General features: G+C 39.8%; 2 protein-coding genes and 1 non-coding gene across 10 annotated transcripts in view; 1 reads left to right on the forward strand and 2 right to left on the reverse strand.

Moving 5' to 3' along the window:
• PPIG (peptidylprolyl isomerase G) overlaps positions 1-8,335 on the reverse strand; it is a 38,216-nt gene extending 29,881 nt beyond the window's left edge. Inside the window, exons 1-4 of one of the 7 annotated variants that reach the window (XM_036422435.2) lie at positions 8,200-8,302; positions 5,852-5,882; positions 846-893; positions 7-84 (exon numbers count right to left, since the gene is read on the reverse strand). In XM_036422435.2, coding sequence (XP_036278328.1) covers positions 7-67 — 61 coding nt within the window. In that variant the 5' untranslated portion in view covers positions 68-84; positions 846-893; positions 5,852-5,882; positions 8,200-8,302. Of the gene's footprint in view, positions 1-6; positions 87-845; positions 898-5,851; positions 5,883-7,772; positions 8,099-8,199 lie in introns of those variants that run through there. The other 6 variants (XM_036422437.2, XM_036422434.2, XM_036422438.2 and 3 more) reach the window with 6 other exon arrangements.
• A 2,121-nt stretch (positions 8,336-10,456) lies between these two features.
• LOC118710050 lies at positions 10,457-10,585 on the reverse strand. Its single transcript, XR_004985271.1, has one exon. It is a non-coding gene; the product is annotated as a small nucleolar RNA SNORA11 (small nucleolar RNA).
• Positions 10,586-12,335: 1,750 nt separating this feature from the next.
• The window catches only part of FASTKD1 (FAST kinase domains 1), a 30,130-nt gene continuing 26,578 nt past the window's right edge, over positions 12,336-15,887 (forward strand). Inside the window, exons 1-2 of one of the 2 annotated variants that reach the window (XM_036422432.2) lie at positions 12,336-12,451; positions 14,787-15,304. In XM_036422432.2, the coding sequence (XP_036278325.1) occupies positions 14,970-15,304 (335 nt within the window). In that variant the 5' untranslated portion in view covers positions 12,336-12,451; positions 14,787-14,969. Of the gene's footprint in view, positions 12,452-14,786; positions 15,305-15,887 lie in introns of those variants that run through there. The other variant, XM_045575434.1, reaches the window with a different exon arrangement.

Consider the following 15,887-nt stretch of genomic DNA (forward strand, 5'->3'; position numbering starts at 1 on the left):
TCTTACCTGGTTGATTATTAATAGCGATGTCAAAAAAACATCGTGGACGTTGAACCTTTATTCCCATGGCTCCAATATTTCAATCTATGAGTAAAATACAGTTTTCAGACAAAGATTTCTTCATAAATGTCTGTAAAAAATGTTTCGTGGAGCATAAACTAGAAATGTAGTTTGATATTTATTTTGATACTTCTGTGGCATAAAACATAAAGATTCTTTTCTTTTAGAGATAGATTGCATTTTTTGAGGCACACAGAAAAGACGGGGGGAAAAGGCTTAGCCCTGGACAATGTGGCTCAGTTGGAGCATCCTCCCATGCACAGAAGGGTCTTCAGTTGGATTCCCTGTCAGGGTGCATACAGGAGGCAATCAATTAATGGTTCTCTTTCTCTCTCTCTAAAGATCAATAGAAACATAAAAAAAGAGAAAGAAAAGGCTTAGCCATTATACAATACGAAAGGCTCAGTGTATGAAATTCATGCATTAGGAGGGACCCTAGGCCTGGCAATCAGGGCGGATCAGGTTTCCTGATCCCACCTTCTCCTTCCCTCGCCACCGGCATCACACCACCATGCAGTTCCCCCTGCCTCCCTGCCTCTTCCTTCCCTTGCTCCCTCAGCACCCTGCAGCTGCTGCTGGCCACCCGCTATGTCCTGCACTGCCCTGATGGTCAGCACATATCATAGTGAGAAAGTGAACTGCTATTCTCCCTGTTGAACTCCTGAGGGGACACTTTGCATAATAGCCTTTATGTGCATAGATAATTTCTATTTTAACAACCAAATATAGATTGCAACCCCAAACAGAAAACTGTATTAAGTGTGTATGACTAAAAACCAAATTACCTTTAAATAGAGAAAAATCAAGGACAAAATGATCCAATCCTTTCAGCCCTGGAAAACAAAAGGAGAGTTTTGATTAAAATGGTGGTTTTATAAGAAAACATGCAAATCTTTAAAAAAACAAAGCAATACAAAAATAAATCATCAAGGAAGAAAGGGGGATAATTTAACAACAGTAATAAATGGTTCATTTATATTTTGAGTAAAAGCACATTAAGTTTTACTTATGATATGTTCTAATGATGAACAATAGCATTTATTGCCCTAGCTAGTTTGGCTCAGTGGATAGAGCGTTGGCCTGCAGACTCAAGGGTCCCAGGTTTGATTGCGGTCAAGGGTATGTACCTTGGTTGCTGGCACATCCCCAGTAGGGGTGTGCAGGAGGCAGCTGATCGATGTTTCTCTCTCATTGATGTTTCTAAATCTCTCTCCCTCTCCCTTCTTCTCTGTAAAAAAATCAATAATATATATTTTAAAAACAATAGCATTAATATGCTAGTGTAGACACAAAAAATCAGAAACATCAATAATGAGAGAATTATTGATTGGCATGCCCCGCACAAGGATTGAGTACTGACAGGGAACCGAACGGTGACCTCCTGGTACATGGTACACACAACCCTGACTCACAATGGCCCTGTGATTACAGAGATTTTTAAAGAGTAATTCCCAATACAGTATCCACTCTTCTGGAAACAAAATGCAAAACTCTTAAGGTTTTATGCTTTAAACTGGTTTATACCATAAACCAGTAAAATTCAACTACTAAGAATCTACTGTATGGAACTACCCTAAATTTAGAAAGCCTTCATGTATAAAGCTGGTCATCTTAGTGCTCATTTTAGTAACATGTAATCAGAACTATTAAATTTTATGAAAATTGGTTAAACTATAGTCTCTGGATAAACACAATATATTATTAAAGCAATGCTTATAAAAATTAATAATTTAGAAAGTGCTTATAATTTGTTAAAAATAATCAACATAACAGTATATGTAACATACCGTATTTTTCGGACCATAAGACGCACTTTTTCCCCCCCCAGAAGTGGGGGGAAAAAGTCCCTGCGTCTTATGGTCCAAATATAGCCTACACATATACTTTAAAAAAAAAGTTTTTTTACTTGCCGGGCTCTGTGTGGTATGTGTGCTTGCCCGGCTCTAAAATGGTTCTAAATGCTGCTGTTTACTTTACAGGCTTGATTACATGTGTTTATGACTGTGATGTTGGGTTTTAATGCACATAAAATATTTTAGGACACTATTTGTTTCAGAATCTTTTTTTCTTCATTTCCCTTCTCTAAAAACTGGTGCGTCTTATGGTCCGAAAAATACGGTAATTATAATTACATACACTACTCCTGTCCCATCAAGGCAAAGATTTACAAAAAGAAAAAGATGAACCCTAAATGGTTTGGCTCAGTGGATAGAGCGTCAGCCTGTGGACTGAAGGGTCCTAGATTCGATTCCGGTCAAGGCATGTACCTTGGTTGTGGGCACATCTCCAGTAGGGGGTGTGCAGGAGGCAGGTGATCGATGTTTCTAACTCTATCCCTCTCCCTTCCTCTCTGTAAAAAAATCAATAAAATATATTTAAAAAAAAGAAAAAGAAAAGGAAATGATGGGAAGGAAATAATCATTACTGTTTCAGCAATTTTCAACTAGTGTGCAACAAGAGGTACACTGGGTATTGCAAAAAATGTTTAAAACATGCAAGAGCAAGCCAAGAGCGGTTTGGCTCAATGGATAGAGCGTTGGCTTGGGGACTGAAAGGTCCCGGGTTCGATTCCGGTCAAGAGCATGTACCTTGGTTGCGGGCATATCCCCAGTAGGGGGTGTGCAGGAGGCAGGTGATCAATGTTTCTAACTCTCTATCTCTCCCTTCCTCTCTGTACAAAATCAATAAAATATATTTTAAAAATAAATAAATAAATAAAACATGCAAGACCTGACTATTTAGTCACAGAAACTAACTTCCTTTTCTCTTGGATTGTCAAATAAAAAAATGACAACATCCAATACAACAGCCACCTAGTGTAAATAAATAAAAATTATAACAATATTTTTTTTTCAGATAGGCAAAAATCATGTTTGGTGTGCCAAAGAATTTTAGTAATAAGTTTATGTGTGTCATGAGATGAAAAAAATTGAAAATCACTTGTTTGATTGTAAGACTGGAGACAGATTTTTGTCTCACTGTGCTTCTTTTCTACTTTTAATAAACACAATTGCTATTATAAAGAAAAAGTGAATAATAAAAAAGAAAATGTACAATATATATAACCTCCGAAGAATATATAGAATGTACACATATAGGAGGGCTATTATATTTAGGTTATGCCACATAAGGATACTTTTCATAGATATAGATTAAAAAATGATAAATATGCCTTAATTCAAGAAAGACGCAAGATAGCAAATTATCATTAAAAGCACTACACAAATCTTGAGAACATAAATGTTCCAATATTTAAAGCTAATGAAGAACAATGGTGACACAATAGATGACAACACTATATCCCTAACATTATTTAAACTAGATTTTATCTAGTCAGAAATAGGACCTTATTTCTTCTATGAACTCCTGATACTACTCAAATAATATACAAAACCAAACACAAGACAAACATCTGGTCAATTTTTCTTTTCTTTTTTTTCTCAAGAAAAAGTAAAGAGAAAATAATTCAGGGAAAAATCAAGCCTATGCAATTTTCAGTAAAATAGATGAATTTCCTAAGAATGGTGAATAATGAAATCGTTTAGTTAAGCAGTCCATAGATGTTCTATTTGCTGCAAATTTAATTTAAATGAGTTACAGCTATTTCTATAAAATCAATATAAAAAATAATCATTCCTAGCCTCATTCCTGTATAGCAATCACAAGTCCCCCTCATTAGATGAGATATAAGCTTCAGTTTGACCTAGTTTCCACTATTGGAAGCTGTTACCATTTATTATGTACTTGACCTCATGCACTCACCTCACCTGCCCTACCCCTTCAGAAATCTGAACTTGATATTTAATTTCATCTACCTTATTCAATAAAAATACTTTAAAATAGGATAATAAAGTTAATAAGATTACAAAAAAAATCAGACAAACTATAAAATTCTGGCTTTTAGCTATCTTATTTTTTATAGTAATTTCATCTTTATTTTTAATATATGTATGTTCATTGATTTCAGAGAGGAAGAGGGAGAGATAGACACATCAATGATGAGGTAGAATCATTGATCAACTGTCTCCTGCATGCCCCACACCAAGGATTGACCCCACAACCCAGGCATGTGCCCTGACTGGGAATCAAGCTGTGACCTCCTGGTTCATGGGTCAACAGTCAACTACCAAGTCACACCGATGGAGCAAGCTGTAACTTTTAATATTTTTCATATATACTTCTACTTTTTTCTAAGTAGAGAGAATAACATGTTGATTTAAATGTTTATCAAAAGTATGAATTACTTTTGTATGTGAATAGACATGTTATAATATTTTAAAATATAAGTGCTAGGATTATAAAGTTCTACCAACAAATATGCATATTTCATAAAAATATCAGAGGTAACAAGTCATATATAAAAATTTAAATCTTATAAGTTCATTCGTAAAATAATTTCCATATTCACCCAAAAGTAACATAAAGGATGGGGGTGGGAGGGGAAGAAGCATATGGGCAACTAATTATTAAAATATATGGTAAAGGACAAGGTATTTATAATTAGGCAATAAAAATACAGTGACTTCATTATATTCAAAGAATTATTCACACAGTGTAAGGGAATCAGTATATTACTGAATCTTAAAAAAATAGATAGTAAATCTTTTTAAACTGTTAATATCAAGATGATCAGCAGGTTTTTGCCCTTTCTGAGTCCCTTGGTTAATTCCAAGTGCCCTTAAATATTCTGCATAGCCAGAGTACACTCTGGGAGTTTCACCCTGACTCTTAAAAGCTTAAGTGACCCTTCAGTTGAATCTTACTTATTTTATCGTAAACTGCTCTGTAAAGTCCTTGAACTGAGAACCTAAATATATTCAAAGCAATGACTGGCCTAGCACTACAATATCAAATAAAAAGAATACTATAATAGTTAATCAAGGGATAACTAGAACTAGCCTTTTTTTTTTAAATATATTTTACTAACTTTCCACAGAAAGGAAGGGAGAAGGATAGAGTTAGAAACATCAATCAGCTGCCTCCTGCACATACCCCACTGGGGATGTACCCACAACCAAGGTATATGCCCTTGACCAGAATCGAACCTGGAACCCCTCAGTCCGAAGGCTAATGCTCTATCCACTGAGCCAAAACAGTCAGGGCTGGACTCTTCTATTAAAAACCAGTGCCTTGGCTCTAGTCAGTTTTTCTCAGTAGTGAGAATGTCAGCCCACAACTGAAGGGTGCCAGGTTCGATTCTGGTCAAGGGCGCGTACCTCAGTTGTAGGCTCGATCCCTGGTCCTGGTCAGACATGTGCAGGAAGCAACCAATTGATGTATTTCTCTCACATCAATGTTTCTCTCTGTCCCTACCTCCCCCACTTCTGCTTTCTCTTAAAAAACAATTAACCCTAACTGGTTTGGCTCAGTGGATAAAGCATTGGCCTTTACTGTTGTTGTTTTTTGTTTAGTTTTGAACATATATTTCTGCATTGGCCTGCAGACTGAAGGGTTCTGGTTCCATTCCAGTAAAGGGCACATGCCCGGGGTTCGGGCTCGATCCCCAGTAGGGGGCATGCAAGAGGCAGCCAATTAATGATTCTCTCATCATTGATGTTTCTCTCTTTACATCTCCCTTCTTCTCTGAAATCAATTAAAAAATATGTTAAAAAATAAATAGCCCAAGTTAAAAAAAATTTAATATAAAAAATTGATATCTACCGTTATAAGTATGATTTAATTCTATTTCAGAAGATTGCTGCTTATTTTAAGCCACCACTCAAACTAAAAGAGCAGATTTCTTGTCTGCACTAAAAGTACAACAGTTTTATTGAGTATTCATTATACTTGCTTGTAGCAAATTTCAAGATGCAAGATTTGCCCTGCAGAAATAAAACACATTGAGTTCTTACTAGGACCAAATATGCATTAAACAATGGCAAAACCATTGACATGTAAATCAAATGAGAACTGAAACTTGGTACTAAAATTAAAGCCCAGGGGTGAGAGGTAAATGCCATGTGACATAGTAGCAGGATATGCAACAAACTCTTCAATCATTTGAGTCAATAATCAAGTAAAACATCTTAGTACATCAGAATACTAAAAACAGATAATACATTATAATTCTTTTGAAATACCCTATTAGTAAAATAATAAGGAAAAACCTCAACACGTATTTCTTTAAAATAGCAACATTGAAAGAATTGCAGAGGGAGTCCTGATAGCTAACAGAACTAGTTCATTGGTAGCCATAATAGTTCACTATTATGAATGGCTACCAATTTCCCTTTAATTAAAGAATGAACACTGCCTGACAGAAAAATCTAATTTAAAATATACAAAAGGACAAAGACCTTACTTCGAGGCCATGGATAGTGAGTGCAAGATCACAATTGAAAACACCAAAAACTAAGGCCTTTAATCAGTCCCGAGAAATGCAATGTATGCTCTTCACTTCACTGGTACAAGAACTACCAAGTTCATACTCAAAGCCAATTTTACACAGAATTTTAACAAACCTGAATATTTATTTTTGAAGTCCAGCTTCATGATAGTCTAAAATAAAAAAATATCGTTTTATAGATGAAGAAACCGAGGTTCAGAAAGATGGTTTAGTCGGCCCTAGCTGGAAAGCTCAGTCGGTTGAGTGTCCTCAGGATAGCCTAGTGGCTTCACTTCCCCGTCAGGGCACATACAAGAATCAACCAATGAACGCACAAACAAGTGGAACAAACTAATGTTTCTGTCTCTCCCTTCCTTTCTCTCTAAAATTAAGAAAGAAAGAAAAAATGGCTGAGCCAGAAACAAATCAGTATTTTCTAACCTATGAAGTCTGCAAACTTGTACACTCCTGACAACAGAGGAAGGCGACCCTGACAACAGCCTGCAACTACCAAAAAAAAAAACAAACCCCCACAACACGTAAAAAGCAAACACAATTCAAAAAATAAAAAAGCACAGAATCCTACAAAAAAGACCCCGACGATCCCAGTGCACCAATAATACTGAATCATAAAGAAAACATTAAACAATGTAAAGTGAACTCTTTAAGACATGTTATAAAAATGTCCACCACTCCCCTCCAACCATCCTTCAGGACCGGTAAATTACTGGCCATTCTTTGCCAAATGAAAATACATACATACACATAGTCTCCCTCTCTGGTTTAAGCTAATGAAAGTTAACGTACCCCCAAATTTCCAAAAACATTTAATCATTCCTCGGAAGTATGTGTGATTATTGCAAAAACTTGGTCCTGCACAGAAAGTGCTGTTAGGAGAAGAAATTGTTGCACAAAATGGTGCGTTTTATAAACATTTTCCAAACGACTGGGAATTCTCCGTTCCCGCAGACCTGGATTTAGCTCCTTTAAGAGGAGCCAAACACACACACACTTCCCCCCCGCAAAGGCATATGGAGCTCAGAAGCCGTCACCTTCCCCCTACAGGGATTCTCTTCCAAAAAGGCCTGCGTTGCCCACGGGCCGGGGGAGAACTTGGAGACAGCTCCGGGATGAGAGCGGAAGAGCCCGGATGTCAGTGCTCGGAGAATGCTTAACCAAGTGGCCTGGGCCACCTAACTGGTCGCGACAGACGCTGTCTCTACGAGGTGGGAAAAAAGGTCGCAGGAGGAAAGGCCGTCTTCCACCTACTCTGAACCCCTGTGATCCTGGCTCCCCGCCCGCTCCTCTCCAACTTTTAACCTGACAGGATGTCCGGTTACAGCGCCCCCCCCCCGCCCCCCCGGCCCCGCCAACGCTTCTAACCTACCCACATTCGTGTTTAGTCTTACAATTCGGAAGCATCAAAAAACCAGCCCGGCTCCCCGGACTTCAGGCCGCCGTCGCGGCCGCCATATTACAGCTTGTGCGGCAAAATGCGTCAGGGAGGGAGGCGTGCGCCGCGAGGAGAGGGCGGAGGCTGCAGGGGGAGGGCCGCGTCCCGGGCCCGGGTGACGCGGCGGGAAGCCCGCTCCAGGTCCAGCGCCTGCAGAGCCGGCGCCACGGCCCGCGGGGGTCCCCCCTCCGGAACCCGGCAGCCCCGAGACCTCCCAGGGAAGACGGTTAAGTCGGCAGGGCCTGTGGGGCCGGCTCCGCCCCTCTCCCCGGGCCCTTCCCGCTCTCGGGCCCCGGGTCGGCTGCAAAGGACGCCGCCGCCGCCGCCGCCGCGCAATCAGCACGGGCTCTAGGCCACTCACCTGCACCCGCACGGTCTCCTCTTCCTCCTCCCAGGCCCGGTCCTTCCGAGCGCTTCAAATCTACCGCCGCCAGAAAAGGCGCTAAAGCCCACTACCCGCCTCCCTCCCCCACCGCCCAGTCCCGGTGTGGAGGGGAAGCGGCGCGCCGGAAGTGCGTCACGCGCCGGGCGACCGGAGGTCCTGGCGTTCCCGGGATTGGGTCACCCCGGCCTGCCTTGAGTTCTGGGATATTGGGGCTTGTGAAATACCTCGTGGATAGGCAGTCTAGTTGATGGGGACTGTTTGTAACGGTAAGGAGGCCTTCTAATTCGCGAGGTGAAGTGCTTCATTGAGAAAACACTTATTTGTTCTTCTTTATTAAAAAGAAAGGCCTACCTTTGAGATGCTCCCAGCCAGTCTGGTTATCTTGGAGCGTTGTCCCTACCTACGCCAAAAAGGTAGCGGGTTCTATTCCAGGTCAGGACACATACCTAAATGGTGGGTTGGATCCCCAGTTGGGGCGCAACCCATGGATGTTTTGTGTATCTCTCGCATCCATGTTTCTCTCTCTGAAAAGGAAGAAAGCCCTAGCTGGTTTGGCTCAGTGGACAGAGCTGATGATTGCGGACTGAAGGGTCCCCGGTTGCAGGCTTGATTCCCAGTTGGGAGCATGCTGGAGGCAGCCCATGGATCAATGATTCTCATCATTGATGTTTCTATCTCTTCCTCTCTGAATCAATGGAAGTATACTTAAAAAATAAAAAACATAGATGAGGATTTTTTTAAAGAAAGAAGCTTCCAGTTCTGCTTCTAGTTAATGCTATAACACAAGGTTTTTTTGTTTTGTTTTGTTTTTAGTGCTATTTGAGGAAAAAGGAAAATTACAAAGTCATTGATGCTGTTTTTTTTATATTTTCACAATACCCCGTGGTATAGGTTATTATTATTGTTTTGCAGATAAAGAAATTTAGGCACAGGGAGATTAAGTGGCTCCTTTTAAACACAGTTTCTAAATACCATAACTAGTCTTTGACTCCAAATACATGCTCTGTAGGGGAAGTAGGGCATATACTGTTATTATTTTAAGAAGTAAGAGTCCCTAGATTATCTTAGAAATAAATGCCCACTACTATTTGGGAGGAAGGGTGCTGGGACAGTCCTTGTGGGGATGTGGGCAAGTTTTAAAGGAACTAGCTAAGGAAACTTAGGTTTTATTATTGTGTACAAAGAATGTAAGTCATAAACAATAAAAATGAAGAACTTAAGTTATTTAAATTTTACACATTTATGGGCTATGAATTAATTATCAACAGTAGTTAGACATGTGGTACATGTAAGGGTCTTGTAAAACAGGACAATTTCTTAAGCTATTGATTGCCTTTATTGCAAGGGAGAAACAGCATACTCCTCTTTGTACAGTTAAATGGTTGTATGATTTACACTTTGCAATGAGGAGGGCAATTCTGCAAGACCTTAAAAAATCTGATTTATATTAAGCACTATTAAAATGGATTTTCTTCAATATTAGTTTGTTTGATTATTGTTTATTCAGCTTTAATCAGAATATATTTTTATTTAGGTATGATATATAGATTAGTTTCTTAGACTTCTACTTAATGGTAGAGGTAATGTGTAAATGACATTACTCTTACATTAATGTATTCTTCCTCTTTCTCATCCATTCAGTCAGAAACATTTTTGAAGAAATGTTACAGATCATCATACCATAATTAGCATGTTGAAGTATACAAAGGAAACATTACTATTCTTGTTCTACATATACCATATTCCAAGAGAAATACACATATATTGTCAATGTAAGAAACATCTACAACTAGAGAATTCTTATGAGTTCATTTGAGCCAAACTGACAACAAATGCTGGGGAGCAAAATCTCAACAAATTTAGAATATGCTTCAGAGAATTTTGCAGTTTATATTTATAAAAGCCCAGCAACCGCAATGGCGGAACAACCAGAATGACTGGTGGCTATGACATACACTGTGGCAGCCAACTAGCCTGATCTGGGCCCCAATCAGCTCTCCATCCAGCTGGCTCTGTCCCTGATTGGCACCCAACACCCTGATTGGGGGTGGGGGCAGGGGCAGCCATCCAACCACTCATGGCCCCTCTGCCCAGCCAGCCCTGCCCCCAATCGCCCCACCCCATCCCATCAGGGGCAGGGCCAGCCAGCCAACTGCCCATGGTCCCTTCCCCCTGCCAGCCCCCCATGCACAAATTCATGCACCAGGCTTCTAGTTTGTTTGTTTGTTTGTTTATGTATAGGGTGTAATGTCACAGGAAGGTCATAGCATCCTGCCACCGGTGAGTAGTAAGCCCAAGTTGCTGTTGGATGTGTTATACAGAGAGGAGCCATTCTTCAGGTGCTCTGCTCTCTTCACACCCCAATCTAGTTTTATATATTAGAATCAAAGGAGGTGAGGTAAGAGGGTTACAAGAAATCCATTGGTGGGAGAAAGCAAAATGATTAAATCTTTCTAAAAATCAATGGGGAAAATAGCCTCGGGTGAGGATTAAAAAATAAAAATCAGCCCTGGTTTGGCTCAGTGGATGGAGCATCGGCCTGTGCACTGAAGGGTTCCAGGTTTGATTCCGGTCAAGGGCACATGCCCGGGTTTTGGGTTCGATCCCCAAAAGTTAAGGAGGCAGTTGATCAATGATTTTCTCTCATCATTGATGTTTTTATCTCTCTCTCTCCCTCTCCCTTCCTCTCTGAAATCAATAAAAATATATTTAAAATGGATCCTTTGTTTAAAAAGAAACAAAAATAAGAAACACAATAGCCCTAATTGGTTTGGCTCAGCGGATAGAGCATTGGCCTGCGGACCTAAGGGTCCCAGATTGGATTCTGGTCAAGGGCATGTACCTTGGATGCGGGCACATCCCCAGTAGGGGTTGTGCAGGAGGCAGCTGATTGATGTTTCCAACTCTCTCTCCCTCTCCCTTCCTCTCTGTAAAAAATCAATAAAATATGCCGAAACCGGTTTGGTTCAATGGATAGAGCATCGGCTTGGGGACTGAAGGGTCCTGGGTTCGATTCCAGTCAAGAGCATGTACCTTGGTTGCGGGCATATCCCCAGTAGGGGGTGTGCAAGAGGTGGTTGATCGATGACTCTCATTGATGTTTTTAACTCTCTCTCTCTCTCCCTTCCTCTCTGTACAAAAATCAATAAAATATATTTTAAAAAATCAATAAAATATATATTTTTTAAAAACCCACAATAAAAAATATTTACCCTTGCTTCCTCACAGCATCAAATGTAGAGAAAGGCTCCTCTTAGGTCTCCCCCAAATCACTTAATACAAGTCTAAAAACTAGAATAAGTTTCTCTTAACACCTTAATTTAACATCCCCTGGGGTGTGTTCTGCTTCATGGTAACCAGTCATATTTGTTTAACTGTAGGAGTATTCTTTTTAATTTATTTTTATTTTTTTAATCTTTATTGCTCAGATTATTACAATTATTTCTCCTTTTCCCCCCTCATAGCTCCCTCCCCACCCACTGTCCTCATCCATAGGTGTACGATTTTAATCCAGTCTCTTCCTGCAACTCCCACACCCCTTGATAATTATCAATCCACTCCCTTTCTTTGCCCCTGATTCTATTATATTCACCAGTTTATTCTGTTCCTCATATTTTTTAATTCACTTGATCTTCTTCCTCTTCTTTAAAAAATACCTTTCAGCATTTCATATAATAACTGGTTTGGTGGTGATGAACTCCTTTAACTTTTTCTTATCTGTGAAGCTCTTTATCTGCCCTTCAATTCTGAATGATAACTTTGCTGGATTCTGTAGGTGTATTCTTGGTGTTCTTTGATTAAAGGGCATTGTCACAGGTCATTCTCAGTTTCATCCCTATGCAGTAGTAAGAAACAAAATTCCACACGTGTCTTTTCCATGCTTACGTTTTCAAATTTTATTTTTCTAAACATTAATTTTTATTTTATATTATAAATATGTCAGTCTTCCGTGACCGAGACAAAACCACAGATAGCTGAGAAACAGTGACCTAAATGGCCTGCAACACTTCATCATATTTTAGGATGTGCTGCCAGAGTCTCTTTCAAAGAGGAACTACAATTCCCATAATTCCTCCAAACGCGTAAGCGTCGTCTATTCGTCCGACTTGGCCGTGATGTCCTCTGGGACATGTAGTGCTTGCATTCCGCCTTGCACGCTGTGCTCACCGGCATTTTTTTTTATTTTTTTATTTTTTCCGGTTTGGGGACACACAGCACCAGAGGAAAGGTGATGTCTCTTGAGTAAAGACTAAAAACTGTGCTATGAGGGAAGGGCCCATGGTGTCTGTTGTTGGGGATCAGGAGTAGCCTTTCCTTTTAACCTACCGTTACCAGCTTTCGCGTGGATCCTTCTAAAAAGTTGCAGGGCGTTGGAGGAAGTGTTTGCGGGCAAGTCGGGGTCAGGTCGCTGCGGTGGATTTTCTTTTTCCACCCAGCATGTTTTCAGGCCCGGGGCACGGGGTTCAGCTGGGAACCCGGGGCCTTCTAGGCGGTTGGTTGGATGTTTTTTGAGCGCGAAGATCCAGGGCAGAGGCTGAGCCCACGCCGGCCGACCCCAGAGACCACGTTTTTATTCGTTCAGCCCTGCGGAGTGCGGAGGGTGCTGTCATGTGCGAAGGGCATCGCTATTTCTCTTGTAATACTCCACTGGGAATACACGAAACCAGCTCGCAGGTGGTACCTTTCTCTCATGAATAGCCCCAAGGCCCTGCTTTGGTTAAATGCCTTCTCCAAGGTTCCTGATAGGGACAGAGCTGGAGACTTGACGCTGGTATTTGGAATCATTGAGTTGCTTCCACTTTGGATTGTGGAGAGATGGGAGAATCTGGAAGGTAACTTGGCTTTGTGCAGAGTTTTCCGAGTTGCGTTTGACCCAAGTGGCCTCTGATCAGGTTGCTGTACGGATTGCCACACAGTAGTCAATATTTTTTCTTACCGTTTTTTCTTCTTGTGAGCTTGGCATAGTCACAGAGAGGAGTCTGAGCGTGTGTTTAGTGTTGGGTTGTTAGTGGGATGAGGTGTTCAAGTTGAAAGAGTCGAAAGAATGGGTATGATTGTCCCAGCTTCACTAGTACTAGAGTAGTTTTTAAATCTTTTTTCAACCTAGCTTCTCTTATCTGTAAAATGCAAACGACAATATCTATCTGGCAGATTCAGACAATTTAATGGCATAATATATTTTAAAAGCCCTCTTTAGAATGTTGCAGAAGTATTAGATGATGTGATTTTAGTCCTAGCTTTAAAAACCATTGTTTCTTAACTAGAAATACAAACAGTTATGTTTAAATTTTTAAAATTGAGTCTTCAGAGAGAAGGAGGGGAGGAAAGATTTGTTGTTCCACTTATGCACTCATTGGGTTAGTTATTTTTTTTTCTTGACAACTTTATAATAACAATATAATTTTATGAGATTTTAAGGGTTAGTTATTTTTTAAAAAAATTCTTTCTTGTTGAAAGTATTACGTATGTCTCTTATATGTGCCCTGACCAGGGATCAAGCCCTCAACCTTGGCATATCTGGACAATGCTCTAACTGAGCTATCTGGCAAGGCCTATAATATATTTTTAAAACAAATTACTTTTCATAATTATCTTTAGTTCATTTATTGCTTCACCATATCTTGTCACATCACTTGTTTCCCCCATATTTTTCTGATTGGACCTTTAATTATCTTGCTTATTGGTTAAAACCTATATCTAAGGTCGAAAGTGACTAAATTGTTTGAGTTAGTTTGGGGCACCAGGAGAAAGGAGCAAGAAATTATCCTGAAAGCAAGTATACCAGAGACTTATTCTTCTGAATTTTATTTTTAATGATGGCTCTGAATTAATGGTTACTCTTTGTAGAAACTTTAAAGGTGATATATTTATTTATTGCAGTATTACTCCTCCCCCACCCCCCTTAAATCACCTGAGGACATGTTTAGGGAGAGAGAGAAACATCAATGTAAGAAAGAAACATCTATTGGTTGCCTTCTGTATGCTCCCTGGATGGGGATCAAATCATAAACTAAGGTATTTGCCCTGACTGGGAATCAATCCAGCAACCCCTTGGGGCACAGAACAATGCTCAACCAGCTGAGCCACTAAGTCTATCTGGACATCAGTTTTACTCTTTAAAAAAAAAAAAAAAGGTTTGAGACTCCCCCCCCCCCCCCCATTGCTGTTATGGTTAAATTTGAAAACTTTATCTAAATGTTATATGTAACAACATTTAAAAAATAATTTTAAGTTATAGTTGACATGCAATATTATATTATTTTCACGTGTACAAGGTAGTGTTTTGACATTTATGTACCTTATGAAGTGATCACCACAATAACGTTAGTACCCATCTGCCACCATATTATTGACTGTATTTCCTAACAAACATTTTTTAAGTGGGATGCAGAAAGAAGCCTTGTTTTCTGGACATTCAGTTTTGGATCAAAACCTACTATCTAGTTTAGACTAAGAACAACATCTCTAGTTCGTGCAAAAAACTTGTTACTTTAATTTGAATATTGGAATTAGTTTGATATTAATCATATAACTATAGCCATCTTAAACCAATTATTTTACAGAGGCTGTATGTTGGAGTGGGATTTGGAGTCATCATAATGGAAGCAAACAATATGAAGGAAAAACAGTTATTTTTGTACCAGCATGTTGTACCTGGCTACTAGTTGTAAATGATTTTTTTTACCCACGAAAATTTGTGATGTGAATGAAAAAGCACCTTTTTTTTAGACTCATTGTTTACAAATATGCTTTCCCTAAGAGCCATTTCTTCATTCTCCTGGAGAGTGTTTCGTTTTCGACTCTTTGGTTGTGAACCGTTAATTAGCCAGATGGATAAGTGTACGAATGAAGAGCAAGTATTTGATCTTATTGAAGAAAACAAAGCCATAATTTCAGAAGAGGAAGTGGGATGTGCATTTAATATACTTTGGCAATTTCAGAAGCAGAATACCGGCTTGTTGAAAAGTGTTGAATATATAAAAAACCACCCCCAATTTCTTACTCTTTATAATTTAACTACAAATAAAATGGAATTTATGAATGATGATAACCTGGTGAATGTGTTGTACTGCATACAACAGTAAGTAATGTATTTTTAGATTTTATAGAAATGATTATTTTTAATTTTCTAAATATCTCTTTAAAATGGAAAACTATATTTTTCTTATCGTTTTTCTGGTCATCTAATGTTTTAAAGATGTTTAGAGAATATTCTTTGATTGTGGTAATCATGTCACGGTATTTGCATCTCAAAGCATCATGTGCAACCTCAATATATACAATATTAATCATCTATACTAATAAAAGGGTAAATGCTAATTAGACCAGACATCTTCCCGGCATCCTTCCGAAGTCCTTCTAGACGAAGCCACAGTGGAGGGGGCCGAGGCAGAGGTGGTTAGGGGCAACCAGACTGGCAGGGGAGGGCAGTTAGGGAAGACTAGGCCAGCAGGGGAGGGCTGTTAGGGGCAACCAGGCCCACAGAGGAGGGCAGTTAGGAGTGATCAGGCAGGCAGGCAGGCAGAGGTGGTTAGGGGCAATCAGGCTGGCAGGGGAGCAGTTAGGAGCCAGCAGTTCCAGATTGCAAGAGGGATGTCCGACTGCCAGCAAGATTGGGCCTACACTGGCAGTCAGACATCCCCTGACCGGTCCTGGATAGGAGA

Source organism: Pipistrellus kuhlii, unplaced genomic scaffold, assembly GCF_014108245.1.
Source record: "Pipistrellus kuhlii isolate mPipKuh1 unplaced genomic scaffold, mPipKuh1.p scaffold_m20_p_7, whole genome shotgun sequence".
Classification (NCBI taxonomy): domain Eukaryota; kingdom Metazoa; phylum Chordata; class Mammalia; order Chiroptera; family Vespertilionidae; genus Pipistrellus; species Pipistrellus kuhlii.